The sequence below is a fragment of the Stegodyphus dumicola genome, chromosome 4, assembly GCF_044657685.1.
Source record: "Stegodyphus dumicola isolate Sdum_Otavi_A_Nest chromosome 4, ASM4465768v1".
Classification (NCBI taxonomy): Eukaryota; Metazoa; Arthropoda; class Arachnida; order Araneae; family Eresidae; genus Stegodyphus; species Stegodyphus dumicola.
In genome coordinates this window covers 221,898,549-221,919,920 of record NC_140771.1, presented here as the reverse complement: position 1 = coordinate 221,919,920, position 21,372 = coordinate 221,898,549, and the positions used below count along the sequence as shown (strand labels likewise).

The 21,372-nt window shown below is 34.2% G+C and overlaps 2 protein-coding genes across 3 annotated transcripts in view; both read right to left on the bottom strand.

Moving 5' to 3' along the window:
• The window catches only part of LOC118188533 (uncharacterized), a 166,013-nt gene that overhangs the window by 88,760 nt on the left and 55,881 nt on the right, over window positions 1-21,372 (bottom strand). The window lies entirely within an intron of this gene.
• Window positions 1,361-2,365, bottom strand: LOC118188534 (protein roadkill-like). Its single transcript, XM_035358989.1, has one exon. It carries the CDS (start codon window positions 2,363-2,365, stop codon window positions 1,361-1,363), a length of 1,005 nt encoding a protein of 334 aa, XP_035214880.1.

Here is a 21,372-nt window from a genome sequence, read left to right as displayed (position 1 = left end):
TAAGCAGTTTGCGATTCTGCACTTTCTCCCAATTTCTACCTAATTTTGGTCATGATTAAGCACTTTTGTTCCATAAAAGTTCTAGCATAAGCGTAATTCGGCTAGCAGATTGTTGGAAAAAAAAATGTTGAGTAAAACAAAAAATTAAAAAAATTGCCTTTACTTCCTAAAAACAAAATGGCGTCTAAACAAAACTAGCAGGTTGCTGTAGCAGGGTTGGTCGCCAAATTTTCACCAAAAAATCGCCAAGTTACCATAATCTAAAGATTAACAAATTATTTTTTGGTTGTTATTTTTCCTTCGAGATAGAAAATAAACTTCCGTGAGCCATTTATAGACATTAGCAGTATTCGTAACATCATGAATATAACGGAGCCTTATTCACTAGTTTTGCCAAGTGTTAATATATTTTTCAGCACTAGGATGAACCAATAATTGACTAATATAATGGATCTTCTATCCGAGTATGTCTAGACATATACTATCATGTAATTTGCATAAACCAAATAAAATCCCGGTATAAGCTTTAATATACATTGAAATTTTTACAGTTTCATGACGATTTTCTTTCAGATCTCAAACTAGTGAATTTCAAATTTTTTGTACGCGCATTTTGCTGTTATATATATGCAATATTAACTACGTCGATACTGAAATTATTTAGCAAACTTCCGAAAACAGATGATGATAATTCCTATTCAGTAATGTAATTTTTAAAAAAGCTTTAATTAAACTTATAAATTTATCTGCAAAAGCTTATTAACAAATCACAAAATCTGAATTACTTAAAAATTTATTTACAAACATTATACACATACTTCTTACAAATTTTAAAACTATATGGATCTACAGTACGTCTATATGACTCACACAATTCCCATTCATAAAATTTTGTTAAGAATTAGTTCTTAATCATATTTGCTAGTATAATACTAAAATCACTAAACTACAAAACAACTCCAATAAAATTTAAGTTAAACCTTTTAATATTACTTATTAACCTTTTAACATTAATTGGAATAATAGCAGTTGCTAAATTATCTTGGTAATTGATAAGTATTTAGTTTATAAGGTTTAGTTCGCAAGATATCATTTGTTTACATTTAATACTGCAATTTCATTACAAAACAATAAAGGTTAAGGACTTTCATTAATAGAATGTACTCCACCATCACCTTTTAGAGATCACCTACAGAAAATAGTAAACAAGATTACAAAGTTGAACAATATATTTTTCCCTTCGAACAGAAAGTAATTTAATACGTACTAATTTAGGTGATATGGTAATGCAGAAATTCACACGAAACAAAGACTGACGATCATGCTACGATTACTCGAACCTGTAAAATATTATGAAGATCTAAGATTCTTCAGAATATATCTGGTCTAACACAAATGACATAATTTCATTTGCCAGGCGCACGTTATCTTTCTTAAAGGTAACCCATGCTTCGGTAGATTTTATGTGCTTAAACATGGAAGCAACAAAATTCATGGTATGTTGACGTAGTTCATTATCTTGATGCCTATCGGCTAAAATTAATGTCTCAATAACTGTTGAAATGGAGATAGAAGAAATAATATATTCCCGACATATATCTTTAAGATCCCAAATGGAGTACTTGTCGGCCGTATAATACAGGTCAGAAGCCATCGCATAAGCGCCAGGACTTATCTCACCACAGTACATAAATTGCACCACCTCCTCCAATACATCGTGTTGGACATCAGTGATGACCATTCTGTTCTCAGTATTTTCAGTCATGGCATGCTGAAACATTTGAGCAAACACTGGAGATCTGGCAAAAAGAATGCATTTGTGAACAGGAATTTCTACATCTCCGCTGACAAGAACAAAGTCAGATTGGTGGCATTTCTGACATAGGTCACGCATATCACGCTTTAGCTTAGTGGACGTCGTGGGTATTTGAATAGATTTTTCATCCTTCGGAAATTTAATGAGAGTCTGAACCGATTTTTCACAAGTTTCCACTAATTTTCTAACATATATATCACACATCAACGTTACTTCGTGTTTCAGTAAAAAATTATTGTTTGTATTAAATATATTTACGTATTCCGTACCACTATGCATAACACAATCCAAATTATGACTGAGAAGTCTACCAGGAATTGCAACGTAGTTAACCTTTCCCTTGACTTCAAGTTTTTCATCCGACGCTACCCTATAAAGGTTTAAAATTCTCTCGCTGTCATAAGCAGAGAAATGTAAATACCATTTTGAAGAACTACAGTTACAAGAATAACTCGGACTTCTAATTTCTGCAGAACATCCTGGATTTACGAACTGAGACCATTCATAAAGGTTGACAGTCCATTTGAAACATAAATTCTCGCACGCCATACTCTTCTGATACACAACTGAATGAAAAGAGAACTTCTACTGCAGTTTGAACGATTTAGGAGTTAACCCGTTAATTTACTGCATAGACGTCAACGCGCCAACGCTACGGCGTAGTAAATACCTAATCGGTTTTAGCTTCTATTCCTCCTAGCTGGGGAAGGATATCTCCCCTTTGGGTTGCAGTTCCCATTCTGCTTATCTTTTACGGGTTTGTGAAGGAATATGCAATATACTGTGGCAACAGAAGACTTTGAAAGTCTGAGCTTTGGTCTGACCATTGCTTGTTTATTTAAACTCGCACATTTATGATAACACTATTCCAATATGCAATATACTGTGGCAACAGCAGACTTTGAAAGTCTGAGCTTGGTCTGAGCATCGCTTGTTTATTTAAACTCGCACATTTATGATAACACTATTTCAAGCTAGCTTAGTAATTGCACTTGCGACTCTGCTTATTAGATTCCTCCGCATTCCGTTCGAATAAAATTGCATATTTTTAGGTATTTTCGTTTTCATGATATTGAAAGGCCGTTGTTAGGACATCCACTGTGTTGCGACTCGCCCGGGCGCTATGTCTCCTTTTTTGTTTTGCATTCAATGTGTGTGCGTGACTTTTCCACGTTGTGGACAGTCATGTATTGGCCTTTTTTTCACATCTCGATTTTTAGTTCTACTGTTCGGTAATTTCTACCTTCACCGCCATTATGAGCACTCTACTTCATCGAGCCGAAACAGAGCCAGCTAAACTCAAAGATCAGCGGAACTTGTTTATCTGTAATGGTGCTCTTGACTTTTTTCTACTTGTGGACTGTGCAAGTTAGTTTTCTATCTCCGTGTACAAGAAGTGAATATATTTTTCTCGTCTCAGAAGTGGGATTCCGCGCGCATATTTTTCTGCTGTTCGGGGTGGAATACGATAATCATGCATATTGTCAAATTTTGTGTAAAAAAAAAAATATAATAGGGGGTGTTACTTAGAAATTGAAAGTGAAAACTGATGGCTCAATTTTTTTTTTAATTTGGGGTTTTTTTTTAATAAATCATAGTGCTAAATTTATACTACTAATAAATACTATTTATTAGTGCTGTACGTTGAAGTGTTCTTATTTGATAGTTTGAGTCGGTGTCCGTGTTGAGTCTGGCGTGATTTTTATTATACGCATTGTGTTTTAATTGCTGGTTCAGAGTTGTTATTTTTTTAATTAAAATGAGCCTTCAGTCTCTTAAGTCATTAAAAAAGATGAGTTAACTCTCATGGCGAAGGGGTTAGAATTCATAATTCGAAGTGGAGCAAAGCTAGTTATTTTGAAAATTTTAACAGAAAATTCGATTAATCTTTGGATTATGGTAACTTGGCGATTTTTTGGCGAAAATTTGGCAACCAACCCTGCTACAGCAATCTGCTAGTTTTGTTTTGGACGCCATTTTGTTTTCACGAAGTAAAGGCATGATTTTTTTTTTTTTTTTTTTAGCCGAATTACGCTTATACTAGAACTTTTATGGAACAAAAATGCTTAATCATGCACATACACGGTATCATCCATGTACACGTCGACTTATTTTCACTTAAAAAAACATCCCGGAATTGCACAAAAATGGCATTGCGCACACTCTTGACTTTATCTATGTACACTGCTAAAGTCCTAGCTAGTAACCTTTATCGCCTTACCAAAATGTCGCCAAACTACCTGTTACCATATTCCAAAGATTAGCCGAAAATTCAGATGCAGATGACGCTGAATTTATGCAAAACATTATTGATAATGTTCTAGAGGAAACGAAAATACAAACTGAGCGACAAAAATCAGAAAACGAAATTAGAGTTAAGAGGAACTAAAACTCTTTCAGTCAGAGGCGGAATTAGGGTTTAATCCTAGTATACGGTACACACGGAATTTGGCGATTTTTGGCGACATTATGATGAGCTATAAACGCGGCATTCATGATGAGCACTAAACATTTTGGTACTAGCAATAATTTTTAAAATGGCGCCAAGGCATTACCGCAGGGGTCCCCAACCTTTTTATCCGTAAGAGCACATTCTAAACTATCTGTTCTACGGCAGGCACCATTTACTTTTTCAAGGTGAATTTATAGTTGGATAGAATTAATAATACATGCACAAAATTGACCAAAAATATTTAATTCAAATAATAAAACTTAATAAAGTTAGATTTCACGAAAGGAGAAAGGCACAAAGCAGTCGGGCTGGTGAACTAACTAGAACGGAGCTGTAATGAAAGTAAGTTATGGTAAGGTGCAAATCAAAAGGTCAGTTCGAATCTGTTTGGGTATAGGTAATATACAATTACACTATAGTAAATGCAGTATAGTAAATATATAATAAAATGACATACTATAGAAACAATTTACACAAATACAATAATTATGTAGATGCAAAAGACATGAATAATTACATAATCCAGGCGTTTAGGATAGTCGCCTATTTATATTGTTTAGGTCGTCGTAATCATTATTTACAATTTTTATGACAGGTTTGTTAATTTGCTGCTGTCTTTCAGGAAACTTCCTAGTCAGATTATAATAATTCGTTCTTAATTGAACTACCCTTAGTTCCGCATGTATTCTGTTATTCGGAATTTGTAATCTAATGTAGAACACAATATGAGCAGTCTGCAGGCGTTTGCGGTTCGATTTGCAGACACATGCCGAAACTGGACTAGCATAACAGAGCATGTGACGCAGAATGATCACTAAGCTCCTTTGGCATAGTTATTGTCTCACAAACGCATAAATATGACCTTTTTCTGTTACGCATCAAATCAACGTCACCTGCCAGATCCACTTCTTTAGGGGTGTACGAATACATTCGTCCAGATAGTGTAGCTATTTTAGGAAAGGTGAAAGTGTTAAAGAAGAATCTTTTATTTTCTTTTAATCGGTTCTTGGACAACAGTAGATTACTAAGTGGAGGAGGCCGTTTTAAAAATATATATCAGATAATATTACCTAAGCACAAAATTGTGAGTGAAATTTTATCATCTTAATGGCATGCACGAATAAGTACAAATAGTTAACTCAGCGATGAAATAAAAATTTTGGATTAGAGGAGCAAAAACTAAAATGTGCAGATAAGTGAGAAAATGCGTTTTCTATGCCAGATTTTTGCTCTGAATTTTCCAAACAAATGATGGCAGACTTACCTTCTGCGAGAGTGTATCCCAGTAAAGCAATTTCTTTTTACTGATTTTGTCGGAGCATTTTTGATCAGCACGTAGCAGAGGCGTTAAACCACACAAAATGTATGTGTTTTTGTGCTTCACAACGAAAACCGTCCATTTAGAGCTTATCATAGATCTTAGTATTCAGGAATGTATTGCAGCACTTCATCGGTCGACGAAAGAAGTTAGCTAAAATATCCAGGGATTGTGAAACGAATTTTATCGATGAGAAGAATTATTTAATAGCCTGTACGACATATACAACTGGTACTTACTTTAAATAAAAAGCGTTAAATTGATACAAATGTTCTATCAATTCCTCAGTTTAGAGGGCTATAGCAGGCAGCCATTAAATCCTTGAAGTTTCACATGAAACGTGTTATAGAATCGCATATTCTTTGCAAGAAATGCTTTCTACGTGCCTGGTGGAGACTTAAACAGTATTAAAGTCCCGTTCTTTATTAGCTGCTTCTGTGGACCCAAATGATTTTTCTGTTATTTTACCGAGTAACTTTATTATCGGTTCGAGTGTTTCTAAAAAGTGTTCCTGGACCTACTTTTACAATTGAGTAAATTCTTATCCGTGATTGATGGAAATGAGATGCAGAGATTTTTTCAGTCGTCGTCAAACGACTACTCGACTCAGTTAACCTCAAAAGGCTAGTCGCCTTACTCGACACGTGGAAAATCCTCAGTGACGATTTACGTCTGAATGATTTAGTGCTAATCAAGGATGGAAATTTGCTGCCACTTATGTGAAAAACAGCAAGCAGTTCCACTTGTATAGCAGCCGACAACAAAGTAAGAGCAGTGAACTTAAAAATTCTTTCATGTGAAATGAAGAGACCAGTCCAGAAACTGGTCTGACTTTTAGTGGATGGTCGATTGGTATGATTTCATACATTTATGTTTTATATTTACAACTAGTTCTGTTTGAGTTTCATTTGAGCTGATGACAAGGTCATGCATGGGGGCCCAGTGTGTTACGGCATCCGCTGTGTTGCGGCACGCCGAGATAAGACTCTGTATCTCCTTTTTTGTTTTGTGTTCAGTGTGTGTGTGTGTGTGTTCAAAACATGTGTTGCTGTAATGGAGATTCTCAGGCGAACGCCTGCGATGTACTGGTTAGGATCTGTACCTAGGCAGTCTACTGTCGTGTCTGTTCCTCTGGCTGTGGTGAAGCTATATTAAAGATCGTCGACTAAGTCCGCGGAGGTTTCACCCCATTTAGTTCTCGTGGCGGGGACTGACAAAGTGGACAGAACACCGACTAACAATGAAATTTTGCCGAAGGAGTGGTGCCCGGAGGCAAGGTGACAGAGTTTTTCAATTTGCAACGTTTTAGTTCTGTCCAATGCTTTGTAAAAGCCGGGCGGGGACTGGGTCGCGCCCGCGAGAACGAGGTTCCACGGACGACGGATATTCCAAACTCTGTATGGGTTCCGTATAATGAGAACCTGGGTCGGAGGTCCTTCGCCTGGTGTGTGTGTCTGTAATGGAGATTTTAATTTTTTTAATTGTCGAGTGTGGAGTTTTATTTATGTGTCCTTGTGCAAAGAGATGAACATACACTAAATAGTTATTTTATGAATTTAACTGTTAAATGACTATTATTGCAATTTATTGTGTAGTATTCTTAAGACTATTACTACATTTTATCCACTATTAAACCTGTTTTCAAATGATAAAAACCATAAAAAAGAAGAACCCTCTGAAAAAGAGGAAGTTAGGAGACCTTCATCTTTACTGTGTTGCGAAAGTCATTGAAATCGGAACGAAGCGAGAATCAAAGAATGAAAGGCATGGTATGCAGGATTTTTCATCTTCTTTTAACTGAAACTTAAATAATTATATAACATATGTGTGTGTGTAATGAAAAAGACTTTGCATTATTGATGGCATAGAACATAGAATGTTGGATCTGTTAAGCAAAAGCAAAATTGACAGTCGAGACATATTAAATATTCATCTTTATTACAATAGACGATTGAAGCCACAATTCACTTGACACTCTAATCGTGCCTATTCAAGAATGTTTACATTTTTCGTACTGTTGTGAACGGAAGAGAGCAGGAAGGCAGTGTTTGAACAAAAACACAGGTAGAAGAAAAAGTGTACAGTTATTCCTATATGCCAGCTTTATTAAGAGAAAGTTTTAGTTAAGTTTCAAATTAGCGACGCCATCAGCGTTATGCAAGTCAAATGCTGTGGACTGAACTGGAAATGTCGCAGATCAGACAATAGCATTACTATTTTTAGAATAGAAAGTAGGAATGAAGAGGTTATTGCTTGAATAAATTATAATTTTAATTTACATATACTTCATCTTATATAATAAGCTACTAATAAAGAATGTTTGTTAAATTCAAATTTCATTCCTTGCAGCAATGGCGCAAGAGAATTATTTAAGTTTAATTTTACTATTTATTCTTTTATATATATATATATATATATAATAAGGCAGGCAAAAGCCTAAATCGAATTACAGAACTTAAAAAGTGGAAACTCGCTGGTTCCATTGGATATTTCTAATATTCAACAGCACAGCGCACTTCATGGATGCACTAGTGTAATTTCCATACTTTATATGGATACGAACTCTTTCAGGAACACTCCTTAGAGGAATGATTATTTGTATTGGTAAAGGCCTTTTTTAAGGCCGTATAGCAGTAAATGGGAAAAGTATACGGATACAGATACCAAGCGTTAAGTGATTGAATAGATGGACTCGTAACGCCATCTTTCGGTAAAATCAGCGACTAGTTCTCAGCGCACTCTCCATCTGAACTCTGTTAAGAGTTCAGCTAACTGAATTATACAATTATATGCATAATTATGTTCTGATAACATTAGAGAAATATGTAACCCTGATTTTGAAATTACTGTTTAATACGTATTACTGGATACTTCCTCATTTCAGGAAATAACCACACTTGTAATGCGTTAAAGTGACTGTTTTCGTAGATAAGAAAAGCCCACATACTGAGAAATATTGCAGAATACATTTTAAAGAATTTCATTTCTGTTCTACAGCAATATAATAATTTTCTAAACTCTCCTTCCGGACATTCTGACGATTTAACATTTTGCACACATGAAGTGTCACTGAATAGTAAACCATCGGCAAAGTAAACCATCGTTTTGTAGTGATTCTTACACGTGATTATAAAATTCGCATCATTTGATACAATAGTATGTCTCTAAATGTTACGACATCTTGCAAACGGTAGGATTCGGTTGCACTAATCATTGCAAAATCTTTCAAATAGAAGTCTGTTGAATATGAGGCCCGTGGCTAGCACGATTTGTTGATTTCTATGACTTTCTCCGTTGTCAAGTAAATACTCTCTATCCCAAATACAGGAAATCATCGCAGAAGCTTGGTGTCTAATAGCTTGGTGGATCTACATCGCACTGCGTTCCAGTTACACGTTTCACATTAACAATAACACTGCTAAAATACGAAATGCTTTTTGCTATAAACTCGCCATTTCGAAATTGGAATTCATATCTGCTACGAGAAGAGTTACAGAAACATCAATACGTACGAATTTTAAAAATATATTAAGCTATTTCATCTCGCTATTTGAATATCAAGAACACGTGTGATATATAACTTGGAAATTTTACAAATCTCAATCAGACATTTGTTAATAAACTGCATAAAATCTGTAATAAAATGCGACAGCAAAATTTGAGATCTGGCGTTACTTTAAAATAAAAACACATTTTTCGCAATACATAAACTTCTCGTTTCAGAGACCCATCCTTTATTTATGATCTCCGCTTTCACTCGAAGCAATTTTAAAATTCTACGTTTAAAAACTTGAGTATTGAATATGTCATCTATGTCAAGAATTTCTTCGTTTAGTGACATTATCTTTTTTTATTCCTTAATTTATAAACTTCTCGGGTTGGATAAAACTTACGTAGCATCCGCGTGATGAAAATGAAACCACAAAATATACTTCGATTTTTTTAAAAAAAGCTTCTGAAGCCATGAACGTTTAAAGTAATGAAACTGAAACGCCGAAAGCAAAACTCTGAAAAAAAAGTTTCCACGTCAAAGAGTAAGAGACAGGTAGAAAAGATTAAAAGACGTGTCAAAATACTGAAAGAAATATTGATCGCACGAAATGTGACTTCTTAATTTCCTAAAGGATAGTTTCGTATTTTAGTATGAAAACAAATTTCATAAATTTCATGACGGGCATAAATATGAGTAAATAATTGTTGATGAATTTTAAAAAATCAAACAGTGATGCTTGTGTGAAGACTGTCATAAATAATCCCTTCAGAACTGCTTAAATTACGTAATTTGTTTGTATAATGGTTCCACTGTATCCGCAGCATAACATTTTACTAATTTTATATTTACATGTCGAATGTTTACTCTTATCAAGAATATTTTACTTTTCAGGCTTTCCTAAAGCTTAATAAATCAAAAGAATGAAACTGGAACCAAAGTGCATGCTTTTAGTTTGCAGGAATAATTCGATCTCTTTTAATATTCATCAACCGCTAGTTGTCCATTGAAATCAACATCGTTTAATTTTTTAACCCTTGGAGAAACTGAATTATTTGAATTCGTCATCGAAGAGCCCTTTCGTGTCGAGGTAGATTATTTTACTCCCATGAAATGGACTCAAGTTCTGTCCCTAAAACTCCAACACAATCTTTCGCATCTCGCTTCTGATTTGACTCATAGATGTCGCCATAAGCAGAGCCTCTGCTAAAAACATCCAAATATTGACTAACTGCAAGCTATAAATAACAGCAACCCCGCGGCCGCCATAAGAAATTACGAGGACTTCCACTATGACCGTCCTTGATCAAAATATTGTTACGAATCTTGTACTTAGGTAATTTTAGTAGAATTATATAAATGCACGTGCCTCTGTATTCTTACTTTTCCGGCATAGCTCTCTCTTAAAATTTGTCTTGCGCTACATTACACAGAAGAATAAAACAATTTTATTTATAATTCTACTTTTTTTTTTTTAAGTAGAATACAGAAAAGTAAGAATACAGACGAACGTGCATTTAACATTAAGTAAATGGGTGTCTCGGTAATTTGTGTTGAAATTGAGTAAATGTAATTGACCACTACGTTAGCTGTAACCGTAATTCCACCCACGTATTGCTTTCCAGTAATTTCGAGAAGCAGAAAAATTAGAAAGTTAAGTGGCCTAAAAGTGCAATAGTATACAGTACAAATGAAAAAAATGACAGTTTCACTCATGCGTGTGTCGGATTTGCGCAAAACCTATGGTGTCCCACAAATTTTTTTTAAATATTATGGGGTCCTGGAGGTCGCGAAAATATCTCAGTGATAAAAAGGGGTCGCAACTGAAAAACGTTTAAGAAAACCTGCCATAAAATATTCTGCATAAGAATACAGCATAAATAACAGTATTTTTATGATATTATTATATGATTACTACTAATTCAATACCTGCAGTATTCTGACATTTTATTTTATTTTATAATTACCGCCTAAGCATTTTGACGGCTTAATGAATTTATTAAGGACAATGCGATGCTGTTTTAACTCATTTTCTAAAACTTTAAATATTCTATTATAATAATGAACGCTTTGAAAATGTCAAAGGTATAATTTTCTGTTGAGGCAAAAATTCAAATTTCCGCAGTTTAAGCGGTATTGTTGGAGACAAAAGCCACTTTTGATTCTGATAAATTTCCCGTGAGACAGCTCAATGAATAGTTTTCCAGTTCAGTTCTTGATAATTCAGGATGCAGTTGAATACTTTATATTTTAAGGCAATATTTAACAGCTACGTTATTCCGCATGAGACTCTCGATTTATTTATTATTTAAAATTGTTATATAACAGTGTATTTGTTACATAGGTTTTTATTATTAGTTTAAAGGGAAATATTTTTACATGAGCTACCAAAACCGTCCAGTGATCTGGTATTTAAGATTGAAATTTTGGCCACCCTTGTTATAGAGTAATTAACAAGTTGCGCATGAGCTGACTCGACAATTAAGGACAGACGTGTTCGGACCTGCACTAATCTGCTCGAATATCTACACAAGAACAAAATTCTGGATCGGATCGTCACTTGTGATGAAATATGGATTTGCTTCAACAACAGAAGCCGAAAATGGGTTAGTCTCCGCCCGGTGACCCCCGTCGGTAGCGTGGCAAAACGCAGTTTGACTAACAAAAAGATCACACTTTGTATCTGGTGGGATTTCCGTGGTATCTGGTGGGATTTCCATAAAGTGTATCTGGAAAAAGGTAAAATCCTCGACAGTAAGGTGTACAGCGAGATGCTAGTACGTGTTGACGCTGCTATCAAGGAAAAATGTCGAAGTATACTCCAGCGCAAAAAGGTAACGTTCCATCACAGACCACATGTGTCAGCATTGACCGGCTGGGCTCTATACGAACTCAAATGGGATCTTTTGCCAACCCACCATATACCCCCGACATCGCTCCTTCGGACTTCTACCTTTTTTCACACCGGCCAGCTACATCTTGCTGCTGCACAGGACGTCTGAAATGAGGTTGATCGGTTTTTGGATTCGCGGCCATCAAGCTTCTGGCCCGAAGGCTTTGAAAAACTACCAACACTTTGGCAGAAAATCATAGATTTGGGTGGTGATTACTACTCGCACTAAAGGTACTGCTTTCATGTTTTGCTTAACCTTTAACTGCTGTGAGCGGTCTCTCAGACCGCGCGACATTTTCCATTAAATGCTTCCACCCCTTAGAATAATTAATGGCTATTGCCATTCTTAGTACCTTCCTCAACCCAGTTGTCCAAAGTAACATACCAAGTTGCATTTGGCTAGCTCTATTTCTTCTTTTATTTTTTTAAATTTTCCCTCTTCAGCGGTCTGTGGGACCGATCACAGCAGATACGATTCAAATTTCGGCCGATAAAGTTCACTTTTCGTTGTTGTTACATATTTCGCTTTTTTTTTAAATATTCTTGAAATGGCTTCAAATGCGTGCAGGAAACGTTCTATATATCTTACCCATGACCAAATTGAATAAATAGTTCGAAATTGGTCTAATTTAGAGTTCTCTGATGAAAGCTCCCATGACGAAATTATTGAGAGCGACCACGACACAAATTCAGAAATATCTGCCGATGAAAATAAAAATCAATGTTCTCCTTCTACTAGAGATGTTTTTATTGGAAAAAATGAATTCAAATGGTCTATTCAAGAGCCCAACAAGGGTGTTCGAACTCGTAGCCACAATATTATTCTTCGTTCAATCTATTCAACTGCTCGTCGAGCCCGACGTTGGCCTATGACAATATTCTTCAGAAATTTGGATATCTGTGCAATAAATGCATTCGTAGTATTTCAATCTAATCCCATTGGCTCCTAAAATGAAACGAAAAGATTTCATTAGCAATTCAGTTGGTGCAGTCTCATGTAAAATGGAGGATAACTTCATCATTTTTACCTAAAGAACTCAAACTTACAATGAGAAGAGTATTCGGAATAAATGATGATGAAGGAAACATTGCGATTGAAGACGATAAATTAGATAAAAAAAGAACGTGCTATATTTATCCACCGAGCAAAAAAAAGGAAAACAGCTTGTACGTATAGCATCCAAAGAACCAGTGTGTCTCTACAATGCTGTAGAAAAATATGTATAAAATGCAGCTCGAATTGTAATTTTTAAAAGAAAAATTAATTTTCTATATTCTTATTAAAGCATTCTTATCGCAAATTTTAATGTAAAATAAAAACGTTGAATTTGAAAATTCACTTCTTCTATCCAGATATGTAAGCGAAGGAATTATTATCATAGTATATATTATTTTAATGAACTGTTTTAAGTACAAAAATTGCTTTATATCTTCATGAAAAAGTTAAATATATGAAATTAAATAACATTTATTCAAATTAGAAAAAATATCTTATATTGTTTTTAGCAGAAGCGGTCTGAGAGACCGCTCACAATAGTTATGCGACAATTTGAGTCACAGTAGTTAAAGGTTAACTTTATTAAGAACATTTTATGGAGAAAAACTTTCATTACAACTAGTATTTTTAGTCCAATGTGACGTTAGCCCAAATGCTCTCGAAACGTGCATGTGCCTTAAATGAAAGAAACTCCCGTTTGGGCGCAATATAAAATTTGAAAGATTTCAGATTTTATTTATTATTTTTTTTTAAGTTCTGAAATAGGAGATTAGGAGTGCTCTGTATTACAAAACCTTAATAAGAGGTATGCGAGAGAAAAACGTTTTGGGAACTGCTAAATTAGACCCCTCTCCCCCAAAAAACAAATACGTGAAATAAACCTCATTTTCCCATTAGCGGAGCTTAACGTTTCGTAAAATTACCATGTTTGTACGCTTTTTCGGTGTATAAGTCACAATAATCGACTTACGCCTATACGTTGTATGCACGTGCTTGAGTGCCCGAGCTTTATGTTTAGCCGATATTTCGCTTTAACAGCATCCCCTTTCAGATGTGACCTCTACGAGAGAAAAATCAGCCGTCATCTGGAATCAGCTGGAATCACAACCGTCAGGCCCAGTATCGGATACATCGAGGAACTGGCAAGAGCAAAGACTAATGAAAAACCAGTATAACTTCAAAGTTCCCAAGTTCCTTTAACAGCATTTACGAGCTACATAAATGTAAATCGGCCATATAGATAGATTTGTGTTCTTCCTCATAAAATTTCTTGTTTCTTATAAAAATTTTCTCATTATTATAATTAACCGAATTGTTATTGTGAAGGGTAAAGGTAACCAACCAAACATTTCTTGCCAGTTCCTAAAATCACCCACACTTCTTTGGCAAATTTTCGTCAAAGTGCGGATGATCAGAAAGTACCAAATAAATGTATAGAACGGTTATGAATTGTTAACAACATTTCAGTGACAAACAGTAAATAGGCAAAAGGGTACTTACGTATTAACGTAACTACCTTGGCGCAATTTGGCGATTTTTTACAGATGAAAAAGTAGAAGGTATTTATTAGATGCAAATGGTGGTTTTCGTGCCTTTTTTTTTTTTTTTTTTAGAAAGATTCCCAAACTATCGATGTTTATCGTAAACCTGTAAACACAATCAACATGTGAAAAGAAAACATTTTAATAATTCAAACTACGAATTTTAATTATTAAATCAGGATTAGGTGAAAAAATAAAACAGATTTTTCTTCAAATCTTTAGGTAATTGTTTTACGCTGTTCTTCTCTCGAAGTATACAGCGATCAGTTTTCGCTTAAAAACATCAGAAAATTGCGTAGACTCGGCTTAGTGCAAACCTCGGCAAAAGCGGCTATCTACGCAACGCATTTTCTCGTTGTTCCCTTTAGAAAATCTCCAACAAAATTCTGCATTTCAGCAGAAATTTTACCTCAGTTTCTCCCAATGCTGGCAAATTCCAAAAGCTCTTATTTTAAAATTAAGGCAAAAAATAACGTAATTTGTTCATAAAAAACCGTTGGAGCTTGTAATGCAACAACAAAAAGAACGCATACGAAAATTTAAGGGTTGCTTGACTGAAGGATTGTTATGAACATAGTTGACGAAGAATGGTTACGCGCGTGGTTGCCAGAGTTTGGCACATTCAGAACATTTGGCGACTTCTACTAAGGTGTTTACTTTAATACGTAAGTACCCACTAAAGAACATATCTAGTTGTACTATATATCAGATTCTACAGCAATTAAAAGTAGAGTTTGAAACCTGTACTAAATTTTAAAATATTAAATTCAGCAAGTGATTCTTTTTAGCAGTTTCGTATAAAAAAGTCTTTAAGCGTTATATCAAGATATCCAGATCAAGAAATCGATCCACTGTTAATCCTAAAGTTTTTTCCTTAATCCAAAGAGGCAATTTGCCCAGAAGAACTATTAATTTTCGTTTTGGCAACTTTGCGTTGATTCACAGCAAGCGTTGTTTCATTTTTCAAATTGTTCCCACAAAATATTATTGGCCTGTATTATATTTAAAGAAATTAAATAATGAAAAAGCTGCATAAATGTATGTATGTTTCTTGTACTGTAATAAAATAACGGTACCTACAGCCATTGAATTTTGAATAGCGTAATCGTCCTGCGAATATGGGCATCTAGAAGCCCAAATTTGGAATTTGTTTTATTATCGATGAATTTTTGATTAACAAACTCAAGGATTTCAAAGCGAGCTATGTCAGCTTTGTACAGAAAAAAAAACTTATCTCCAGCTCGCGAGACTGTGTATCGGAAATTCTATCGATATTCTCATTTTAAAATTATTCTGCGATATTGCTCTTGAGCTGAATTTTATGGTTTAAGTGCGAAGGACCTATATTTAATAAATAAAGGTAACATACAAAATGTTAAAAAAAAAGCGCTTTGGGGCGTAATTTAAAATCTGAAACCTTTCAGATTTTTTTTTTTATTTTATTTATTTATTTGTTAATTTACAAAGCTTCCAATGAGTATTAACATTTCGTAAAGGTTAAAAAATCCGAAAGCATAAAAAAACATTTTTTTTTCTTTCTAGTTGTGAAATTAACATTACACATTTCTGTTTCATTTGAAAATCGGATGATAATGTTTGGTGGGTACTAAAGCGAAACTTAAATAAAATGTTAAACTAACTGGGAAGATAACGAAAGTTTGATTACATAATAGATTTTTAGACTAAATCCACCAAAACTGATTTATTTACAATGGTATGAATATTAAAAACTCATTTAGAGACATCTAGTCGATTAACAGGAATTAAAAATCTCTCAGTTAAATTCATTTCTTCGTTTCCGTATTGTGTACTTTGAATTAAGAATTATAAAAAACCTAAGCATCACTATTTGTTCATTTTATAAAACATTCGTTTGGTTTCAAAGGTCAGTATTAAGTTATTTAAATTCTCTTCTCTAATATAACCCTTAGCTTTTGACACAAGTCTTTCAAGATATGCATCTTAACTACGGATGACAACATTTTGGCATAAATATGTCCCCTGACATTTCGACTTTGAATTAAATGAGGGTTGTTCGGCCCATTGTAAATTCACTCCTTTATTAAGCAAATGACCCAGCATTTCCGCGTTTGATTGATCCAGTTATTCTCCGGCACTGAAGATCAATAATTGCTCATAAGTTTGGGATATTAAATATTTAAACTAACTGACCTTTTACGATCGGTCGAAAAGAACGAAATGCATGGCTGCTGCACTTGTATACTATTCCATCCTTCTTTATCAAATTATTCAAGTTTTTTTACATACAAATTATTTGGAAAATATGTTTAAGAACTTTATTTTTTAGCCCAAAAGGCGTTAGCCCAGAAGGGCTATTAATTTCGTTTTGGAAATTTGCGTTGAAAACTATAAATGGCGAATCACTTTTCAGTGTTGCCACCAAATATTAGATACCCGCAGTATATTTAAAGAAATTAAATAACGATGAATCTGCATAAATGCATATATGGTTCTCGCATTGTTATTAAACAACGGTACCTAGAGCCATTAGCATTTGAATAATGTAATCTTAAATAGAATATGAGCATGTGGAAGCCTTAATTTGAATTTAAAATTTGTTTTATTATCGATTTCATATTTTGTAATACTTCAACAAATTTTTGATTAACAAACTCGACTATTTCAAAGCGAGCAATTGCAACACTGTACTAAAAAAAAAAAGACATTTTTATCTCCAGCGCGTGAGACTGTGTATCGGAAATTCGAAAGATATACTCATTTTAAAATTATTTTGCGATAGTGTTGTTGAATTGAATTTTATGGTTTAAGTGAGAAGAACATGATATTTAATAAATAAAGGTCACACACAAAACGTTAGAAAACGCTCTTTTGGGCGTAATGTAAAATCTGAGAGCTTTCAGATTTTTTGTAGTATTGGTCTTAAGCATCTATTTATAATCATAACATTTCGTAAAACAGGGTAAAAACTTTTATGAGAATAATTTTACCCATAATGATAAGATGATTATGTAAATGCAAAATTTAACCTTTTATATTAGATTATTAAGATTAAATTGTTGGGATTATAGCAAAGCACATGAAGACTATTGGCCTAAGGGAAGGAATACATTCGTGGAATTCCTTTTAGCGAAACCGGCTCCTATTTACGTCATATATAGAGAAAATAACAAAACATTTCAGCTCATTTTCAAGAATTTAAAACCGGGTCGAATTACCGGTGATCAGCGATTTTACTGTTCGTTCGCTGGATATGAATTCTGCTATATGTTAACTGCGAAAGGTTCTGCACTTTTACGGATAAAATTATCAGAGATACTCGTAATCAGTAATTTTATGAGAACAGTGTTATAAATTTAATAACTAGATCTGTTTTACGTAAATAATTAAATTAGGGAAAATCTTATTAGTTCTCTCCAGATTGTCGTCAAATGACGAGCTATTTGACTGAAGTTTCCATAGTTCCACTTATTTAACATAAATACCTAACCATTCTTCTACATACACAAACGCCGGCTAGCTCTAAAAGTATTTATTAACGAAGCACAGAACAGTTGCAAAGAAAATACACATCAGAACAAAAAGTATGTTAAAACGGAACACATAACATTTAGAATGAACATTTAATTATAACGTTAAAATTACGGAGATATTAACAATGTTGAACTCATCCTCATTGCAGCTGGAAGTCGACTGACTGGAAGTTGTTCTCTCTGCCACTAGATGGCGTTTGATGAAATAGTTCAGTTACAGTCAAATAGTTCATATTACAAGTGTAGACTATTTTCTGCGTAGGCAGCATTTTCAGGCAAATAATTCTAAAGTGATTCAACACAATTAAATAGTTCAGTTCTATTTTATGAAACACGAAACCAATACTTGTGGAAGTGCGTAACTTTTAGTTTGTACTTTGTCCCTAAATTTAGGATTTTTAATTTCGGTCGAAAATAAGCATTGAAAAATTATCTAAATCAGCAACTTTTTCCGATATTTAACATGAATTTTCCTGAAAATATAATATCTTATCAAAGAATGATGAATATATTGCTAATTGGAATCTTTGTTGAATAGGAATCATATAAGAGTTTTTAATCTTATAGAAATGCATACTGTGTACTTATCTGTGCAAATCCTATAGAAATGCATACAATATATTTATATTAACAGAAATACACATTACGTTATGAAGAATATTTTTCCCTACGAGTATAAGAGGATCTCTTTCCGTAGTTTTATTTAGCTGCGTTAAAAAGAGTAGACAAACGAGAATTATTAAAAAAAAAATTACTGAGAATAGATTTTAACAAATATTTCATAAGTCCTATTTTATCAATACACAAATTTTAATGTATATACATAAAATAAAAACATAGTAATGAGAAATAAACTAAAAGTATACACATACTTTTTCCCCTTTCAGTTATTAAATACACTCTTAGCATGCATGCCAGACGCCATATTGTATTTCAAAGTATAGAAATGTGCTGAGTGCTTTCCTTTGATTGGCTGTAACATATTACCGTAAAATAGTGAAAACCTGAACTAATGCCGAGGTTTCACCATTTAAAAACCAGAAGTGTTAAAAAGACAAATGGGCCATGTCTTGGTACTCCTAACTTATGTTGCAGCATTAAATGATGGAAAATCAAACTGATTTTTCCTATATTGTCTGAGTTTGTGATGAGGCAACTGTGCAATGATTGTCTGCTATATACCTGCGTCACGCAATAAGCAGAAAAAAACTATTTTTCTCTCAGTTTGTGGCAGTTAATTGTTTTAAATTTAGTAACATTAGTACTAAAGCATTAATACCAATAAATATCCCATAGGAATTCCTCTAGGGGGGCATCCCTAGCCTAGGCAGAGGGCTCTCTGTCATTAGATTCCTACCTTTAGGCCCTTGTGTGTTTTTTTATAATAAAAAACTCAAGTAATCGTATACTTCTAAGGGCACAGCGATTGCAGCATAGTCTGCTACTTTAAAGTAGAACATTTCAAGCTCGTAACGAAACTCCCTTCATTTTGCGATCATGACTGGTGTCGTCATCGTAACTTGCGTCATCATAGAGGAGATTAGGGGTTTGTTGTAGTAGTCATTACCAGTAGTCATTACTATAGTTAAGAGGCAAGGCAGAAGGGCGTGTTACAAAGCAACAGACTTTGATTTGCTGTAAACTGTGAACAGGAAGCCACAGCAGGAAATAATGCTCAGAATGACATAGCGAAGACGTGGCGAAAGCTAAGCTTCAGATGCAATAGGTCATTAAATTTGCATAGCTTTTTAATGTGTGTGAACGATAAGATAGAAATTTCCGGAGAAACCCCTCGGGTGCTGTTCCTCAGAACTGAGACGGAAATGCTTAGTGCAGCAGGACTATCTATACCTGTGCGACCAATGGTAAAATTCTGGTGTCGCGCCCACTTCTACCTGTATCTGTTATTATAACAGAAAATAATTATCGCAAATGCAAATTTCAATCTTAACATTCTTTCTATAACTATTTCTCTTACCGTAAACTCGAAATTACTTAGAGCTCTATAAATAACTTCAAGCTCATTGATCGTCCCCAAAATATGGAAGAAAATGAAATTAAAGAAATTTATTAACTTTTTGTATAAATTGATATCAAGATAGGCTCTACCGTTTTCGTCTATTCAAATACTGGTCTTTTGCTATGTTTTAATCATATTTCTCCACCGTTATCGCTCTCTTCAAGACACTTTTCTCAATCTTCTGTTCTAGACCTCTTGTTCTAAGCTACCAGATCCTCCCAAATGCCCCGTTTTATGAATAATGTTTCGTTTCTCTTCCGAAGCTTTATTCATAATAATGTAAAATCACTAAAAATAAACAACAAAAAGTACTGACTAATTTACCTTTAACTTCTACTTCTGAGAGTAAAACAATCAGTAATTTTCTACTGGCGTGACGCAGAATGCAGCAAAATTATATTCACCATTGCAAAGCAAAGATTCGATAACCTTTATAAATAATATCCTAGATCTTGCAAGACCTGAAGAATATAAAGCATTTATATGAAGGGCATAACTTGGAGAGCATTCACATTCAAACTGGTAAGGTTCAAAATTTCCTGCCGTAAAAGAGGAATGAATTGTATAGGTCCAAGCTGATTTGATTCACCACTTCATCTTCCACGGAATGGGAAAAATTTCAAAATTTCCATCATAGAATCGGCCTTGAATAAAGCTCTATGAACTCATTCAAAAGATTTGAATGTAATCAGAGAACCCACTCATGTTCTTTGGTTTAACGGCCGCTAACACTGTATGTAATCCCGAGACATACTTATTGTACATTATTGACATATTATTGCACATTCTTCTCGAACTGGGTTCACACCTGTCTTGCGCAGTTTTTTGTGTAGAATACAAAGAAAACTGGGGATGAAAATAAAGGAAAAGTAGCGTAAAGGTGTTTTCATTTGGGCAGATGGAGAAAGGTTTCAATCGAAGATGCCCTTGCAGTTTTTCCTACCCGATTTCATACCGGGAAGTTGGGCGGGAGCTGAAGGTTCGTTCGTATATCCGGTTTGTCAGAAGCCGGACGTAATAACGTTAGAAGTTATAACGGAGTTCGACTTTACATAGATAGGACTTACAAATATAATTATTTATTGCATTTGTAGACCAATATGTTATCTTCAATAAATAATTTTTTGATGACGAATTACACATAATAATTCAGATTATACATTTTCAGAACTGTGAAACGATATCGCTCAAACCAATTATCTACGAACTTCGTTTCTATTTTTTTATAAACTGGCTTCTAAATGGGAAGTTTGTATAAGTCTGTATAACTGTACCAAGAAAGAACGCTGAAAGTTTTCAGTTTTTAACTGCCATCAACTGCTTTAAACTTCAT